At 42.6% G+C, this 17,025-nt stretch overlaps 1 protein-coding gene across 1 annotated transcript in view; it reads right to left on the minus strand.

Moving 5' to 3' along the window:
* Window positions 1-15,852, minus strand: part of ANKRD50 (ankyrin repeat domain 50) — a 40,604-nt gene extending 24,752 nt beyond the window's left edge. Inside the window, exons 1-2 of the mRNA XM_041482293.1 lie at window positions 15,669-15,852; window positions 13,579-14,850 (exon numbers count right to left, since the gene is read on the minus strand). Coding sequence (XP_041338227.1) covers window positions 13,579-14,057 — 479 coding nt within the window. The 5' untranslated portion in view covers window positions 14,058-14,850; window positions 15,669-15,852. The remainder of the gene's footprint in view (window positions 1-13,578; window positions 14,851-15,668) is intronic.
* Between the last annotated feature and the right edge of the window lie 1,173 nt (window positions 15,853-17,025).

Below are 17,025 nucleotides of genomic sequence, written 5' to 3' on the forward strand. Positions count from 1 at the left end.
CAGCAGGCAAGTCTTGTGCAACTCAATACCTGATTTTGCAATGTCTTGTAGCAACCTGGATTTTATCTGCAATTGTAAGGCGGACTTGCAGCCCCACCAGGAGAGCACAAAAGCCGGCTCTAGGGCATCAGGCCAGACAAAAGCAGAGCTGATGGTGGAAGCAGCGCCACTGGTCCCACAGAAACAGGCCATGCGGGACCCTGGTATTGATTAGAGCCCTCCTACAGTCTCACACAAATGCAGAGGTGAGTTCTGCCTGCAAAGCACCACCAGCAGATCTACTCCTGGATTTACTTGAGACCTCGGAAAATAGAAGCCTTAAGAGCAAATATTTTGGTGTAATAGTGGACTGCCCAGAACAGTTTGCAAACAACTTGGCTATTATAAAGGACAGACAACTGTGGCTGAAAGTCATTCCCAACTGCTACCAAGAGCAGGCTGACTGGATTTTAAATGGAATATACTTGCCATATGTCTTAACATATAAAATATATTCTAAATTATGCTGAGTCTGACATACAAAAATCTGTGTCCCCAAAGGCAAAGAGGGGAAGAGTACACAAGATAATGAAAAGATTTTCCCCAAACATGTAATAAAATAAAAAAACCCCAATGTATTCAAAACAAACTCTCACAGTTCTGTTTTATAGTGATGGAAAGGTCACCTAGTCCACCTCCCCACCTTCAGCAGGGTCAGCTCTACATCTGCCATCCCTGACATACAAGCCTAGGCATTCCTGAAGATTTCCACAAATCAATACTATCTCCCTAAGCAATCCATTCCAGTGCTTCAATATTCTTGAAACTGGGAAGTTTTCTCCTTCCCTTTCTGTGTCTAACCTTTACCTGCTTTCCTGCAATTCAAACCTTGTACTCGCTGCACCATTACTTCTGCCCCACAGATAACACCAGGGTCATTACAAGGAAGCCAGCAGTACCCCAAATTTATAACCATTTCTCTCCAGTCACCTGACAGAACTAAGGAACAGATTGAAAAGAAAGAGAAAAAAAAAAAACACACAGGAAAAAGTTGGTATGAAACCAACTTGATGTGCTGTGTCAGTTTGAAAGTGGAGTACTGATAATTAAGTACAGTTACTAATCGCTTATTCCATGTAGTCAAATATAGTTTTACCTTGCACGTGGCCTGTTTGCACCAGTCTCATGCAAGTAAAGCCTTCCTGCAGTCAAGATGACATTTATGGTTATCTCTTATCCACAAGTCCTGTGACTCTTCCAAACAGACATTAGATTAAATTTATCAAAAACAAACCATGTCATACCATGTTAGTTGTTTTTCACCTCTTTGTTATCTCCCAGCTGTCTGCAAATACTTTGTCTGATTATTTCTTCTGTTATTTTTCATCTCAACTGACACACTTCTAATTCCCCACGCCTTTTATATCCTTCTTAAATCAAGGCACTAAATATACAGATTTTTCTTTCAACTCTGAATTTTCATCAATCCTGAAAACCTCTCCTTTGCAGACAATCAGTAACAGTTTGAGAGCATCTCACCTATTCTATGTTGGATATCTGTTTGAGGTTTTTGGCCTGGGCTATGTTTTTCTTTGATCTTACCTATTTCTTGCTACTTTTAATTATGTTAGCTGACTGCAGAACGACTGTTTTAAAAGAAAGGGCAATACATAGGAGCATTGAAATTTTAGCTTTCCTACTCTTATCAGTTTTTTCTCCCCAAGGAATAGCAGCCCAGCACTTGGTGGATATTGTCTTTTTTCTGCTAACGTATATACGGAGTTACTTCTTGTAAAACACACCTCATAGGAAACATGATCAACCCACCTTGAACTTGCAGTCTCGCTCTCATTTTCACATTACTCTTTCACTTTCATATTTAGTGGCTGCTCTATTTTCTTCCTGCCACCTTCCTGCTGGAGTTTAACATGTGAGTGCTGAGGAGCTCAGTTTCACTGAAGCAGACATTTAATACAGTGCTTCGAGACCTCAGTGCTCTTCCCAGCCAGCTCCTTGCTTTCATTATACTTGTCTTCATCAGATCTTATTCACAAATCCTCTGAGATGGTGAACATCTCCATCCTTTTTAGTTTGTCTTTCTTCCTCCTCCCCTTCTAAGCAAAGAATCATTTAGGATTCCATGAAAAGACCTTTGAGTCCAACCATTAACCCAACACATGCATTTAAGATCATTTCATAGTCACTATATCCAAAAGATTTCACTTCCTCAGCTGATTTTTTCCAATCTGACTGAAGCTAATTTATGTCTCCCCACTAAGTATTCTCTCCTCTTTGACATCAGAAGCATGGTCACTGGCAGACTCCTGCTTCCCAGCTGATGTTTATCTCCTATTTGTTATTCAGATTTTTAACTCTACCAGAGACAGACATTATCATCCAAATTCTATGCCATGGATGACACCACTTCTTATCTTAAACCAGCTTAGCGTACTTGAGCTTGCTGCTTCGGTATGGTAAAGCACTTGTAATTTTACAAAAGTATTGAGGTGAGGGAATCTCTCTGAGTCACCACAAACCCTATTTGGACAAAGCAGGTAAACTCTTAGACACACAAGGTGTTCTGATAGGTAGTTTGATTTACAGTCCATGGACGATCAGGCTTACCAACAAACCTTCAAATGGAAATCCCACCTGTAGGGCTATCACCACATGTGATATATGTATTTTATTCAGATTTTCCAGTGGCTTTAATTTCTTTAGTCTAGAACTACAAGCAAGCATATGATGTACAAAACAAGCTACTTTTTTAAAACACATACCTGTTATACAAGTTATCCTGACAGATCTTTTAGAGCACTGAACTCAATCTTGACTGTACACTAAAATTTCCAGTTCTGCTTGTTCACCCCTTACCTTTTTTCCATTAGTATGAAGGCACCTAAGGCATTTGATTACTCCCTGACTTATCTTCTTGTCTGTCCCATGACCTACATGACTAAGCCTATTTCCCCTCCTCCTCCATCCCCAGTTTTTGAGCTGTTGTCTAAGTTGCTGTTAGTTAGATTTATTCCTGGAACTTGTCATCCACCAGGTTTTGCTCTAAAGCTCTTTACTTAGGGTCAAAAATCAATGTTTTTCTTTATATTAAGCATCAGATTAGTTCTCAATGGTATTTTTTCCTGCAAATCCATCTATTTTTTTTTTTAAAAAGTAGGTGGTGTCAAAGAACATACACTTTAGATCAAAAGCATGAGATGAAAGCATCAAATCAGACTCACTGAAAACTATTATTAGTAGAAATGAGAGAATTGCCTATACTTCACCTTATTTTGCATACATGTAAAGTTGGGATAACTTACTTTGCAAATATTCAAAAGCCTGTGGTTGAAATGCAACGTGTAAGAGTGGGGCATTACAATAAGAAAATGAACGAGTTTATATATGCAACAGAATGTATCAAAATTACAAGGTTAGTTTTAAATAATTTATAAAGTTAAAGATACAGTGAGTGAAATATATATATACATACACAGATACATTCAGTCTTTTCAGCTTTCCTAATTAACTACCTGATTCCCTAGTTGTAGCAAAAGTAATATTTCTTTGTTAAAAAAAATGTAACTTCTATGAGGTGTGTTATCTGAACACATTAGTACACAATGGAATTGAAATTCTTTTAACTTTACAGGAATTTGAATTTGTAGGTATTATTCTACATTTTGGAGATAGAAAAAAGAAAGGGATTTTTGTCTCTATTTATGTAGTGCATAAACACAACTGAAGGAACAAATATTTCTTTCCAGGTGTATGATTGTATTTGCTGGTGTGAGAGAAATGCTAAGCACAAAAAGAAACCTAAAATCTCCCAGATGAGGCAGGTAGAAAACTGCACTGAATAAATTCAATTGTGTGCCTGTTGTCAGGCTATATGCTAGTTTACTATGTTCTATTATTCCATGACCATAAAAGAGAATACAGTAGATTAATATACACAATAAAAGAGCCACCATCATTACTGCAGTTCAGTCTGACAACCCCCAAATTAATTAGATTTGTCCTATGCATTCCAAAGGGAAAAAAACCCAACATTATTGACTGGGAACCAGGAAGAGGAAGAGCTGCAGTGGCTGTTTCAGCAGTAAGCTGCTCCTTCATAAGAGTGGCTCTTGAACTGCCAGCCTGGAAGAACCAGGCTAAACAACAACTGACGTTTTAAAATCTTGATCATTCCCTAATCAAGTTATTCCACACCTGCCTGAGTCATGTCTTGCACACCATCATAAAGCACCTCACACTTCCACTGCTGAACTGATTGCAGGATTATACTGTCCGACCTCATTTTGAGAAAATCCTCTGCACAAATACCAGATGAAAAACTGTTGAGAATTTACCTTCTTAGTCAAGCACACTCAAGATCGCTTTCCTACTCTGTTTAGCCATTTTATTTTCCATCTTAGTAAAACGGACTATACTAATGTTTATTTCACTCAGTTGAAAAGGGAACAGATGGAGAAGCTTTCGTGTGTCCCATTCAAAATTATTCTCCCATACTCCCCAAAGCACGATTCACAGCATATGTTCCTCATGCATCACTTTGAGGCCTTATCAGTTACCTTGTGGTTTGGCTTTTTTCATCCCCAGCCCCAAGCAGATAGAGTTTTTCTGTTCTGCCTGTAAAGCTCCAATTGATGCTTTCTGTATTGTCACCATAATTTACTCTCAAAAAACACTGTTAGGTTAGCACTGTGTAACCCTGGTTCTATAATCTTACTGCACATTTAGCTGTGGAACTGCTTTTGCAGCCTAATATTTATTAGCCTTAGCTACAATAGAACAAGTGATAGAAACTACAGCTTCCTCTGCCTCCTGTCCAATTATGCATATACAAATTATTTACCATGGATGAAAACCACCATTTAAAATTAAAGAAAGTATTAATAAAAAAAGTATAGAAATACGGAATGATTTGGTGTTGCGCTGTTGACTGCTGAAGTTTCCATCTGTTAAGACTTTGATCATTTAGGGTAATCCAAAATCCTGTAGGACACAATTTCTCTTATAATGGATCAGCTTCACTTTACCTACAAATTGAGCTTTTTTTCTAATGTCCTGCTGAACTCTACTCCAGGAAAAGTGTAGAAAAATGACAGACAGCTTAGTGTATCATGCTCACTATTGCTGCAGGAGAGCTGATGTAGTTAAACCAAGACTTGTTAATTAACTGCTTTAAGATGGAGATCATGCTGTAATCCCATTCTGAACAGTTTTTCCTCCTGAGGTTCATTCCTACCTGCTTGTTACTGTCATCTCTACACTGCTGGTATCTTCCTTAACTGACCTATAACTTCTGAGCAGCTCTTTTTTTCCAGGACAACTCCATGATTATGCAAATAACCTTAAATAAGGTTCTGCCAGGGCCCATTCCTTCTCTCATGTTCTAAGATATCACAGATCTGTAGAACACAACTTGCATCCTATGCACAGCCAGGTGCCCACCTCCCCTTCTCCACAAAAGCACTACCAGCTCTTATTAGGACATGACAAAGAAAAAAATCCAAGGAAAAGACACTGGTGGTGGTCTGTGGATTCAAAGTCTACTCACTCACATATGATCCTTTATTCCATCCTTCCTCTCACTCCTATCAATTTAAACCCCAGCATCCACAACTGAGTCCAAAATCTGATGCCTCCTACCTGCCTGCACGGCCCTAACTCCGTGTGAAGGTATCTGCAAACGTGACAGAGATAGGAATTTGATTGCTCTCTCCTTTTATTTCTCCTTTATTTCTTCATTATGTACATCTCCCCAGTTGCCTTCTTTTCATGATCTCATTTCCAGTTGTTTTTTCATGCTATCTTCTCACATTTTGATGTCGACAAGCAGACCAGGAACCTACCCACGTCCATACTTTCTGGCACCTACTCTGCAATACCTTTGAACACCTCTGTACAACTCAACCCTTGGGTCAATGTAATTATTTTCTTGCCTTTTTGGCCTGATTATTTCTTTTTCAGCAGTCATTCTTCAATCACAAAATGTAAAGACATTAACTATTGAAAACATTCCTGCTCCTGGACAAAGACAGAAGATTTCTCACCATTCTTAGTGTACTGTACACATCATCACACACAAGAAACTGAAACCTCTTCAAGTCATGGTTTTCAGGACGCAATATTTCAATACTATCTTCTCCCAGTATATAAGACACACTACATCCTTTCTACTTCACAATCCACCAAATCCTTTTCATTTTTTCATTGAAAAAGAAGACAGGAAAGGAAACCTAAACCCTTGCACAAGCTATGAACATGTGCACAGAAAACTGAAGGGAAGGGAAATAATTAACAAGTAAGAATTGCTATGAAGGTCCATCTAACTAAACAGCTAATAGGAAAATCTGTAAGGTTTAAGTCTGAGCCACATTGATTAAAGCCAAAATGTTAATGCCTATAGAAGTAGAAGACAAAAAGGTCTGTGTAAGTTGTCATTATTAAAATGCCTCGGGGAAACTTTCTTATGGTAATTTAATCTGAAAAGGTTAAAACCTTAAACGGTATTATGTTCAGTCTGTAGCTGTGCTTCCATACAATGAAAGAGGAACATACAGCTTGCTCTTGCAGAAACACTGACTGCTGCTATGTGACCCGTTAACTCCACAGATTCAAGGGAAAAGCCTAAAGAGAAACATGCCACAAAGTACTTAAGCTTCAGGCAATGCTCAACGGTTCTAATGGTCTGGAGAACACCAGAACACAGAGTTTCCTATGAAACACAGCATCAGTTAAAAGTCTAAAGGCCCAGTTACGCATAAATACTCAGAAGTTCCAGCAGAGTCAAGATGCTCTCACAAAAGCAAATTTACCTTCTGCAACTCCACTGGAAAGACAGGCTGAGTTGGCAGATTCTTTTTAACCCTCTTCTGGTACGATCTCACAAAAATAGTTTCTCAGCTCACCCATAAATTGGTATGATTTTCAGTTTATATCTTGCCTCCATCATTGTTGAGTATTAAATAAATCACAGATAAACAAAACAACTTGACTTTAACTGTAATGAGACAGTTTTTAACTGAAAGCTCCTACGAAAAGGAGAATTCAATCTTCTACCAGATCAAGCTCTTCTGGGTTATGGTCCAACTAGCTTCAGGATTCTAGTCAAGCACAGGTGAAAGGTGTAGGAATGGACAAAAATCTGGGAAAGTACAGAAGTGGAATGTTGCCTATTTACACATCTAAAACATTGGTAAGAAAAAATCCCTTTAGAAACCCAACTCTTTTATTTAGGTAAGGGATTTTTTAATGCCACATTCTTAGGTGTGACCTCTGAGGACACACTAACAAAATGAATTAGTGAATTTCAGGCTGAGATGCAAGACAAAAAAAGCTGTATTTAAAGACGTTAAAGCCTGTCCCAAAAAGGAAAGGAAGAATTCTTTCTCCATGTCTCTAGAAAGCTCCCTGAGTAGTAAAAAACTTGGATTATAGCAAGAAGAGACCAACTCAGGGTAATATATAGATTTTTTTTCCTAGATGAACTATGAAGCATAAGAGCAGATGAAGCCAGCATCTTCTGTCTGGTGAAGGAGACACTGGACTTGATTTTTCTGAGCTCCCCTTCCAACCTTCTCAATTTTCAATTGCACATTTGTACCTCACATGTGGTAAATGTATAACAAACACACTGGAGGTTTAACTTACTTCTCTAAAGGGTCCTGTAAATTAATTTATTATGCATTCAGATCCTTCTTTGCATGAAACAGGATACAGTTAGTCCTTGCCTTTGTTTCTACCATTTATAGCTCTACGAAATTAAGAGAGTCTAACAAAATCTACAAACTCACACCCTTCTTGCAACCACTGGAGAGCTACAGCTCCCAAGACTGTACTGAAGCTCTGGAAGCAGAGGAAGGCTCTGCAGCAGCCCTTTCCAGAAGGAAGTAGATTAGAGAAAAACAGGTAGATCACTCCCAGACAGTCTGAGACCTGGCTGAGAAAAACTGAGTCATTCATCACCTATGAAAGATTAATACTGAATTACTAAACTCCTCTAGAGTAAATTGATAGAAATTCCAGCAGCTTTTGCATTTCCAGTAGCCCAAGCTCAGGTATCTTTAAGTGTCTCCAATGTGCTGCCTCTCACCTTTTCACAGCAGTCTTGGAACTTGGGTGCTGCAAACTGCAGTAGAAGCACATACCGTGGTTAATTCATTAGCAAGGAAAACTCCCAAGTTTGTAGGGTGCAATATCAAAACCCATTAAAGTCAGGATACTCCTAATTCATCTCAAATTTACTCCAAAATGCACTCAGATTTTTGCAATTAAGAACAGGCTACTCCAAGCCAGCAAAAAGCTCACTAGTTAATTGCTCAATAAAGCCTACACAATCCATTATAATTTTAATTATATTACTGACTTCAAAGATGGTACAAAGAGTTCTAAAAATGAACAGCTTCTTCACACTTCATCTGTCATCGTTTACAACTCAATGTCTGAATCTCTTCCTTCATCTAAGCAGGAAAAAGGCATTTCAGTACTGCAGATTGAAAGTCCCTGGACAAAAGTCACAGAAGGTTTGCTGAACAAACCACTGTTTTTCTACATTGCCAGGCAAAGAACCCAGAACTTGAAATAAAACTTGCTACCCCGTATCATTTAGATAGGAGTAAAAATATCACCTACAATTTGCAACTTTCTGATGATACACGACTCTTGAGGGAAGAAAAAGATAAATAACTTAGTAACATGGAAAGGCAATACAGGTGAAGGGCTGGGGGAAGGAAAAGCTTGTTAGCTCTGGCTGACACTCAGAGGTTTTTCCTCTGGATTCTGCCCTTTATGAGGTTTCCATTACTTTGCTAAAGACAAAACACCAGAGGCTCAACTCTTTGGAGTTCTCCAGGCAGGCAGAAGGAACTTTGCATAGATAACAGCAATTGGCACAAGACCTGCTGCACTTTAATGCTGTCCAAGGGAGTGACACACAACTCATACAAGGCTTTCAAATTTAATCAACATAAACCCCTGCTTCAAACTTGCAGTCAGCAGAGAACCTTACATGACCTCTCACACCTCTTACACTCAAGTCTACAGGTATTTGCATATTCTGGAGAACCGTAAAACTGTTTGGCCTTTTACATCACTCAACATTATTGGTCACGTTAAATCACAAGGCAAATCTGTAGTGCATGAAGAGATGAGAAATTGAAACAGAAGAAAGGCTCTGATAATCTGGGAATCTGCAGAAGGAACCACTGCACTGAATTTAGCACCAGCATTCATAGAATCTGGTGTCCTTTCTGAAAAAAAAAAAAATATACATATATATATATATATACACACATACTTAAGCTCTGTGGTACAGCATTCCTATATTTACTTTCAGTAGAATGGATGTAACATCACCTTGAGAAAACTTCTATGAAGCTCTTAAAGACTGCTAGATTTGTTCAGCAGTTCGTTCTGGTTTGGTTTTCTGGCTTTATTTCTTTTAAATTTCTGGGATTTTTGGGTCTCTACTGATCAGGGACATATACTTGCATGGGAATGCAACTTTAGCAATGCATTAAGTGGAAATCTGAATTCACAGCTGCATTCTTTTTACTGATAAAAATCACTTAGACCCTCTTACATTAAAATAGTCGTATGAGAAATACTTTAGTAATAAAATATTAGGATACCTCACAAGCAAAAAACCACTTGGACACCATTGACCCAAATTCAGTACGTGACAAACAAGGATGTGAGAAGTCTCACAAGAGTTGGAAGTTCCCTGAAAAGACACCCAGAAGCTGGAAAGAAACTTCACCTGTGAGTGAGAACAAAGCAGCTCCACCTGCACCATCCTGCTGGGAGATGTGGAAATTCACCATTTTTTGGTGATTTATTAATTTATTAACACACCCAAGCAAAACTCAAAGGTGAGTTTGGTGGAATTTTCAAAACATGATGTTATTTAATGCCTTCCACCTCTAAATTCTCTGTCCCAGGAGCTTTGGTCTTGGGTATCTTTCAACTTCAAGAGCAATGGCTGCAAAAAAGAATCAGCTCTGCAGGGTAAACCATGCCCACACTTCTAGTGACAGACACCCTCTGGGCTGTGAAGGAAGCAAGCTCTGCCTTCCCACCAGTAATCCCAAATGCAGCACAACACATGGGAATTATGTGCCTTTCCCTACTGTCTGAAGGCTTTTAATGTCATCTCCTCTGTCTGGAAAACATAAACCAGGAACACAAGGGAAATGCCTTTCTACAGCCTAGTTTACACAAATTTCAGCATTATCCACAGCCTATATCAGAGCTGCTCTATGCCCTCATGGCCTTGGATAAGTGGTATCTGCCTGTATTCCTACCAAATCACTGGAAGCATAAACTTGCTGCAGCAAAACCAAAACAACCCTAGAGATAGCATTACAAAATTTGGGTTACTCAGAATTTGACTTTTCTGTATCAATAGGGAAGAAGACCTAATGGACCTTTTGAATTAAAATTCTTTGTTTATCACACCATTTCTTAACTTCTGGTGTCTGTAACATCTTTTCCTTCTCTTCTGCTTTACTTTCACTGAAAATTTGAGTGTGAGGGTTCAGCACTCTCCCTCACATTTTAAGCTGCTTTCTGCTCCAGCACTGAGTGCCTGATAAGAAAAGTGCTGGAAGTAGCTGCTCTTTCTCTCAGCTGTCAGTGCAGCAACAAATGCAAAACACTAAATACATTTGTGTAATTCAGCGCTTCTGGTTCTCCCAAATTTCAAGATCTGCCCCTGAAAGAATTTTTAGGGTATTTAAAGCTTATAAATGCATAAGAAGTTTTTAAGAGGAGACATTTAAACAGTGTGAGAAACATCTTAACTCTGAGGGTCATCACTTGCACATGTATCACTATGACCATCAGGACTGATGAAAATCTGTTTAAGAAACATCCTTCAGGAAAACATGTCACCATTTTAACTAACAAACTTTACATTGTTTATAAACTAGCATGTTACCAGACATTAAGAAGCTTTTCTTTGTCAGCATTTCTGGGACAATCAGCACAAAAATAGAGTGGTATCATCTTGTTTAGCACTTATGAAGAGAAGCCTTTCCATTTTAGGCCATGAATACATGGCTGGGTCTGGAGCAGCTGTGAAAAGCAGAGCAAAAATTTGACAGTGCCTTTAAAGAAAAATCTTTCTCCTCTTCTACTGAATAAACTAAAATAAGGCAAAAATTGATGGCAAGCACTTTGTGCTTTTTCAGTGCCTTTACACAATCAGAGATGCAATCATCTGACTGGCAAGTCTTCCTAGAACTCATTTCACATTACAACAACCTTCACTTAACATAAACTCTGAACACACCGGAGCAGAGCATCGGAGTGCTCCGTGGCAAGTCTTAGAAACCACGGAACATCCTAAATTATAATCTTGTTAAAACCTTCCTTGCACGGTTTATACACTAGCAAAGGCTCAATCAAACAAACGGCTGAGGTGTCTGATGGTGGCAAGGGGGTGGCCAAGTGCCTCTTGTTTGTGGACAGAGATTGTATCACCCAGCAGAACAAGCTCGTGGTGCTGCTGTCAACAGCCACCTCCTGGTCCCCTGCCACAGTGCTGAAAACTTATATTCCCAGCACAGCACCTTGTCTCCAACACCTCATCTCCCTTAAATCTGAAACAGGAGAACCAAGAGCAGCCACCACAGCTGCTTTTGAGAGCAGGAGATCAGGGTAAGTGGGAGCAAGGGAATACATGAAGGGAGAAAAGAAAAATCTCCTTGACTAAAGCTGCTGTACTACCCCTTAAGTATTTTTAGTGTAGTAACAGGAGTTCACAATCAGTGCTGCTAAATTTGAGAAGGAAAAGACTATTGCTGGATGTTGTGCCTGTTTTATTTTTCCAGTACAAAACCAAGAACCGTGTATATCGACCTACTCAAACTAGCCCAGCATTAAACCCTACGTTTATAAAAATCAAGTCTAAACAAATATCTCTTATATTTTTTATATTTCTAGGTTGCATTTTTGTCTAAAGACATTTACCTAGCTCCTGTTCTGTGCAGTAAGGCAATCACTTTTACAAGAGGAAGGATTCCAGCTCTTACTGAGAACTTGCCTGTACTAAATTAGTCAGATTTCCCTGTAATAGACTTTTAAACATAAACGGGCTCTTACACACCAGATTAATCCACTTTCATGATTTTAAAAGACTGCCTGAAGCTAGATGGCCAGTCTGCTATTCCATTTATAGACACTTAATTGCACCCAGTTTTTATTCATTAGAATTTAAGAGGGCTTGATACCTCTGAAATTAGGACCCTGATAGCTGTTAGAAGTTGCATATTCACTTAGCAGCAAACAAAAAATCCAGAACTAGTCTCGGTTTAGACTATTTAAGACACTACACTGAGAACAATGTAGACATGCATCCTGTTTATTCAGCAGGCAAGGACAGAGCAGCCGTCAGAACTAGAAGGCTCTTTTACACCACCATGACAATGGGAGCAAGCACTACAGTTCAACCTCAGTACTTGCCTCCACAATCCTAGTAGGCAGGAAAGAAAAAATAGGGGAGAGGAATTTTATACTGGAAACAGGCAATAAACCCTCAAGCACCGCAAAAAGTTACACCACTACACAGTACAAAACAAAAATTCAGTTTAACCAATATTCCAGAGAAGTTTTATGCTGGCAACACGTTCAACTGAAACTCTGTTGATGAAGACAAGCCTTACCCTTCATCAATTTTCCTTCACTGTAACCCAAAGGAATAAGGACCAATAGACACAGGCTGTGCTCAAGATTGTACACTGTTCTAAGTATATCCATGGATATACACTTATATACATGTAATTTATCGTTTCATATACCCTTAACCTCTCAGAAACAGAATTATCAGTGATATACTCAGGAAACTATGGTTTGTTAGGGAACACTAATAAAAAAAGCCTGCTTCTTTTCCATTCAGCTTAGACAGCTGACAAACCTCTTAAGAGGCAGGGTGATCAATTTCTATCAATTTCTGATTCCATCAACACTCTGAAGTACTTACAGAAGAAGCAGCAATAAACATTTGACACAATCTGTGCATATTGTGAGAAGAAACATAAGGAGTTAATTGACATTTTCCTACCACATATTTTTAGACAAACATAAAACCGATGTGCTGGATCAGACCCAGAGATCCATTAGCCCAGTTTCCTCTTAGACAGAGCATGCAATTGGAAGCTTTTCCAAGGGTCCTGTAAGGTCTGTTTCAGGTCTGTGAAGGACAACCGCCCTACCTTTATGGTACATAGAGACCATGGACCAGATATTTTCCACTCTGAAGTCAATTACTTTCAAGTCTTTCCAAAACACCCAGTTACATCTGAGGGTACTAACATACAAATGTAAATAAATTCACTATTAATAATAAACTTTGTTTTCAAAGTAAATATTTATTTATGTCAGTTATAATGACAAAGTTTTTTCTGTGGTAAGTCTGCACGCTCTGACAGAGATAACAAGCCATGAAACAAACATGTTTTAAACTATCTGCATCTTAGGCTCACTGGAAGGAACACCTAAACAGCAGATTTTTCTTGTTTGTTTTATTTTGGGTTTGTTTTCAATAGGGCTGGTTTTTGAGGTTTTTTTTTTTTTTTTTTAATTTGTTTTTACCTTTTAAACGCTTCAGCAGGGTTCCTCTCACATTCCCCGGGCTGCAAGAGACTTTGAATAGCAGGATCTCTTAGTTTGTCCTCATATCCCTGGATCAGTCCACTGCGGCATATCTGTGTGACTAAACCTCGAATAAAGCCTCCAACACAGAGCGTGTCAGAGTCCTGGGCCCTGCAGAAATGGAAGGCCAGGGCCTGGCGATGTAAGCCTCTTTGCAGGTTGGCAGGTGAGCTTGGCCACAGTAACTCAGTGCAGAGGGCTGTCTTCCCACTGCCGGGCCCTCCTACCAACAACACACCCCAGGCAGCTCCTTTCCCAGAGACAACACCGGTGTTATTCCCAGGATTCCCTACAAGAGATGGTTTGTTGGCAGCGCTGCCGCTGCAGCTCGCTTTCTCCTGGAGGCAGTGCTGAAGCTTGTGGAAAACCCACTCCCTACAGTAAAACTGCTTTCCCTGCAGCAAGCTGGTCTGAGCCATTTTATAAAGCTTCTTCTCTTGGATGTGTCATAAGCTGCAGCACATCTTCAGCATCTCAGGAGCGGGGAGAGGCGCGTTCACCCGGCACGGGACGATCCTGTGCGCGGAACTTGACAGAGGTGACAGCAACCAGCCACCCTTCCTCGTAAAACTCAGCAGCCTCTGCTCTGCAGGACGGGTGTCACTCCATCTGTGTGCTGTGCTGGGATCAGCATGGCACTATCACAGCTCAGCTGACATCCTGCAGCGGCGGCTGGGACCAGCCCTGGGCAAGACTTCTGGTGTGGCTCACAAGTTCACGCAGCTCCATGGCTGCATCTGCGGTTCAGGCAGTTCCCAGTGTACACGGGAGACAATACAGCTGGAAAAGCTGAGGGAAAGCCAACTTTGCAGCGTATACTAAATGCCTTTCAACTCTAGGCATTAATCTCTGTGGATATACATACAGAAAAAGCTGTCCATAATAAAATGCTCCTTCTGGGAATTTCATAAAAAAAACTGGTGTCTCTTCAGAGTACTATAAACACACCACAAACGTGGCAAGTACCACTGACTAAAGCAGCCAGTCTGGCCAGCGAGCTTTGGAGACTTCATACATCTGGGAGAGTGTCCGAGAAGTGCTTCACATTATGGTTTCTTATGCAGCACAGGCGACAGGGGGGAAAAAAATGTTTACAGCTTCTTATTTCAATACATTCGTAGTGTCTTCTTCAGGAACTTGATTCTTACTGAACCTGTTCTCAGGTATCTCAATCGCAAGATGTCAGAAGAGACAACATCTTCCCCTAGAGCTCTGAAATAAAGGAGACAGCACTTTTAACCCTACATGCAAGTCATAATTCAGTCAGCTGCAAACGCAGACAACAAAGACCAAAGTGAAGGGCTCGTATTCCTTATTCCTCCTAATACTGCTGAATTAATCAAGAGAGCCGTCTTAAAGAAAATTTGTTGTTACGAGGCGTGATTAGCCACATGCAAAAAAAGAAATCCCCAACAACAAACAATGAGCAGATATGACAGTGGCCTCAAAACCACAGCAAGTCTTGCATTTTCTCCCGAGGAGAACCGAATATATCCTTCCATCCTAGAAACATTCCTCCTAGCGAGGCTTCCTCAGCGAATCCCCTCATCAGCGAATCCTCTCCTCACCCCATTTTCCTCCTGCCGGCTGCGGGCGTTTTCGGGAGTTTGTGTTGCAGGGCAGCGCTGCTCCCCGCACGCTTCTTTGTTCGCGGCAGCGGCGCCCGGCAGCCCCGGGGTCACGCCGTGACACCCCGCGCCACCGCCCCGTGCCCCGCGCACCCGAGCCGGGCCGGGCTCCAGCCCCGCGCCCTGCCCGCCCGGGCACCGCCGCGCAGGCACGGCTCGGAGCCGCCCGCCAGCGCGACCACCTCCCTCCGGGGAACCCCCCGAGCAGCCGGGGAGCGCCCCAGCCCTTCCCCTGCCTCTGCCCCCCGGCGCGGCTCCGCAAGCCCCGTGCCCGCCGCCCTCCGCCGCGCACACACCCGGCTCCGCACGGGCACCCGGGCACCGCGCCCGGCGGGGACCCCCTAGCCCCGGGGCCGGTGTCAGCCCCGCCCGGGCAGGGGCCTCCTCCCGCCGCTCGCTCACCTCCGTCGCCGCCTCGGCGCGGCGGCTCCTCCAGACGACTCCTCTCGCCGCTGCCCGCGCCCCTCCTCTTCCTCCGCCCGGCCCCTGGGCTCCCGCCCCCGGGCGCCGCCGTGCCAGGGCCGCGGCCACCCCGCTCCGCGGCTGCCTCAGCCCGCCCGGTGCTCTCCCCGCTCGGCGCCTCCCTCGCTCCCCGCTCCGCCCGCCCCGGCCCCGCCTCGGCCCGCCCCTCTTCCCCTCCGGCGGCGGGGACATCTGGGGCGAAGTAGTGCGGGGCGGAGGGAGACGGGCGGTGCCCCTCGCCGCCGCCCCGGGCTTTGTCCCGGCCCCGGGGCCGCCTCCGTCCCGCCCGCTGCCGCGGCGCCTCCCGGCGCGGCCCTGCAGAGGGCGGCCGCGCCTCCCGCCGCGGGCCCGGGGCGCCGGCCCGGCCCGGCCCCGCTCCGCGGCCGCGGAACTTGGGCGGCAAAGGTCCTGGCTGGGGGCGAGCCCTCCTCACCGCAGGCCCTCGCATTGACACCTGGGCTGAGTCGTCTTTCAGAAGCAAGAACGCACCTCAGAGCTTGGTCTTCTCACTCGCTGCCTTTTCTCCTCGTGCCCTGCACTGGCCCATTTCAGACAGAGCTCCCATGAATTACCCTGACAGCCTCTCCGGATCGTAGCAGCAATTCTGAACCTTTTCCACCTTCCCAACCATGCTTCTGGATTTACTCAAAATCATGTTTCCAAGACTGTGAGAGCTCCAAGACGCATCCCACATCCTTCCCTTAGACCACGTTAAAGTGACCCTTGAGCTTTACAGTTTGCGGATCCCTGCAAACCCTTGGAACCAGGGACCTTACTGTGGAAGAAACAGGGTAGAACCTCCTCCAGGACAACTTTGATGTTGAAGAAAACAGGGTGGATCTCGTCCCAGGACACCTTTATGAAGCCCTTGTGAAGCCCCTTCCACCCATGACGACAAAACCACCGCTCTCCTTTATTTTGTCTGTGATAGAGCAAGGGAAGGATTTTCATGAAAATTTGCTCCCCTTGCAGCTGGCTGCATTAGTTATGATGAGGCACTTTTCCATCAAGGATCAAGGTCTTTACGGTTGCTAAACAGTGCCTTCATTTTAGCACGGCTCTGTATGGTTTTGTACACCAGGTAATCACAGCATTGTGGAGTACACAGTGAATATATCCATAGGATACAACGGAGTGATTGATTTAGGGCCCTTCAAGGAGCATCCCGGGGTTCTTTGCTGGAGCAAAATGAAAAATTAAATAAATTCAGTTGGTGTACTGAAGAGCTTAGGAAAACAAGTCTGTCTGCTTCTGAAAACCAGTAGAACAAGTTTGAAGAACCTTTGGAAGCAGTGAA

This window comes from Pyrgilauda ruficollis, unplaced genomic scaffold (genome assembly GCF_017590135.1).
Source record: "Pyrgilauda ruficollis isolate IOZ18807 unplaced genomic scaffold, ASM1759013v1 scaffold58, whole genome shotgun sequence".
NCBI classification, from domain to species: domain Eukaryota; kingdom Metazoa; phylum Chordata; class Aves; order Passeriformes; family Passeridae; genus Pyrgilauda; species Pyrgilauda ruficollis.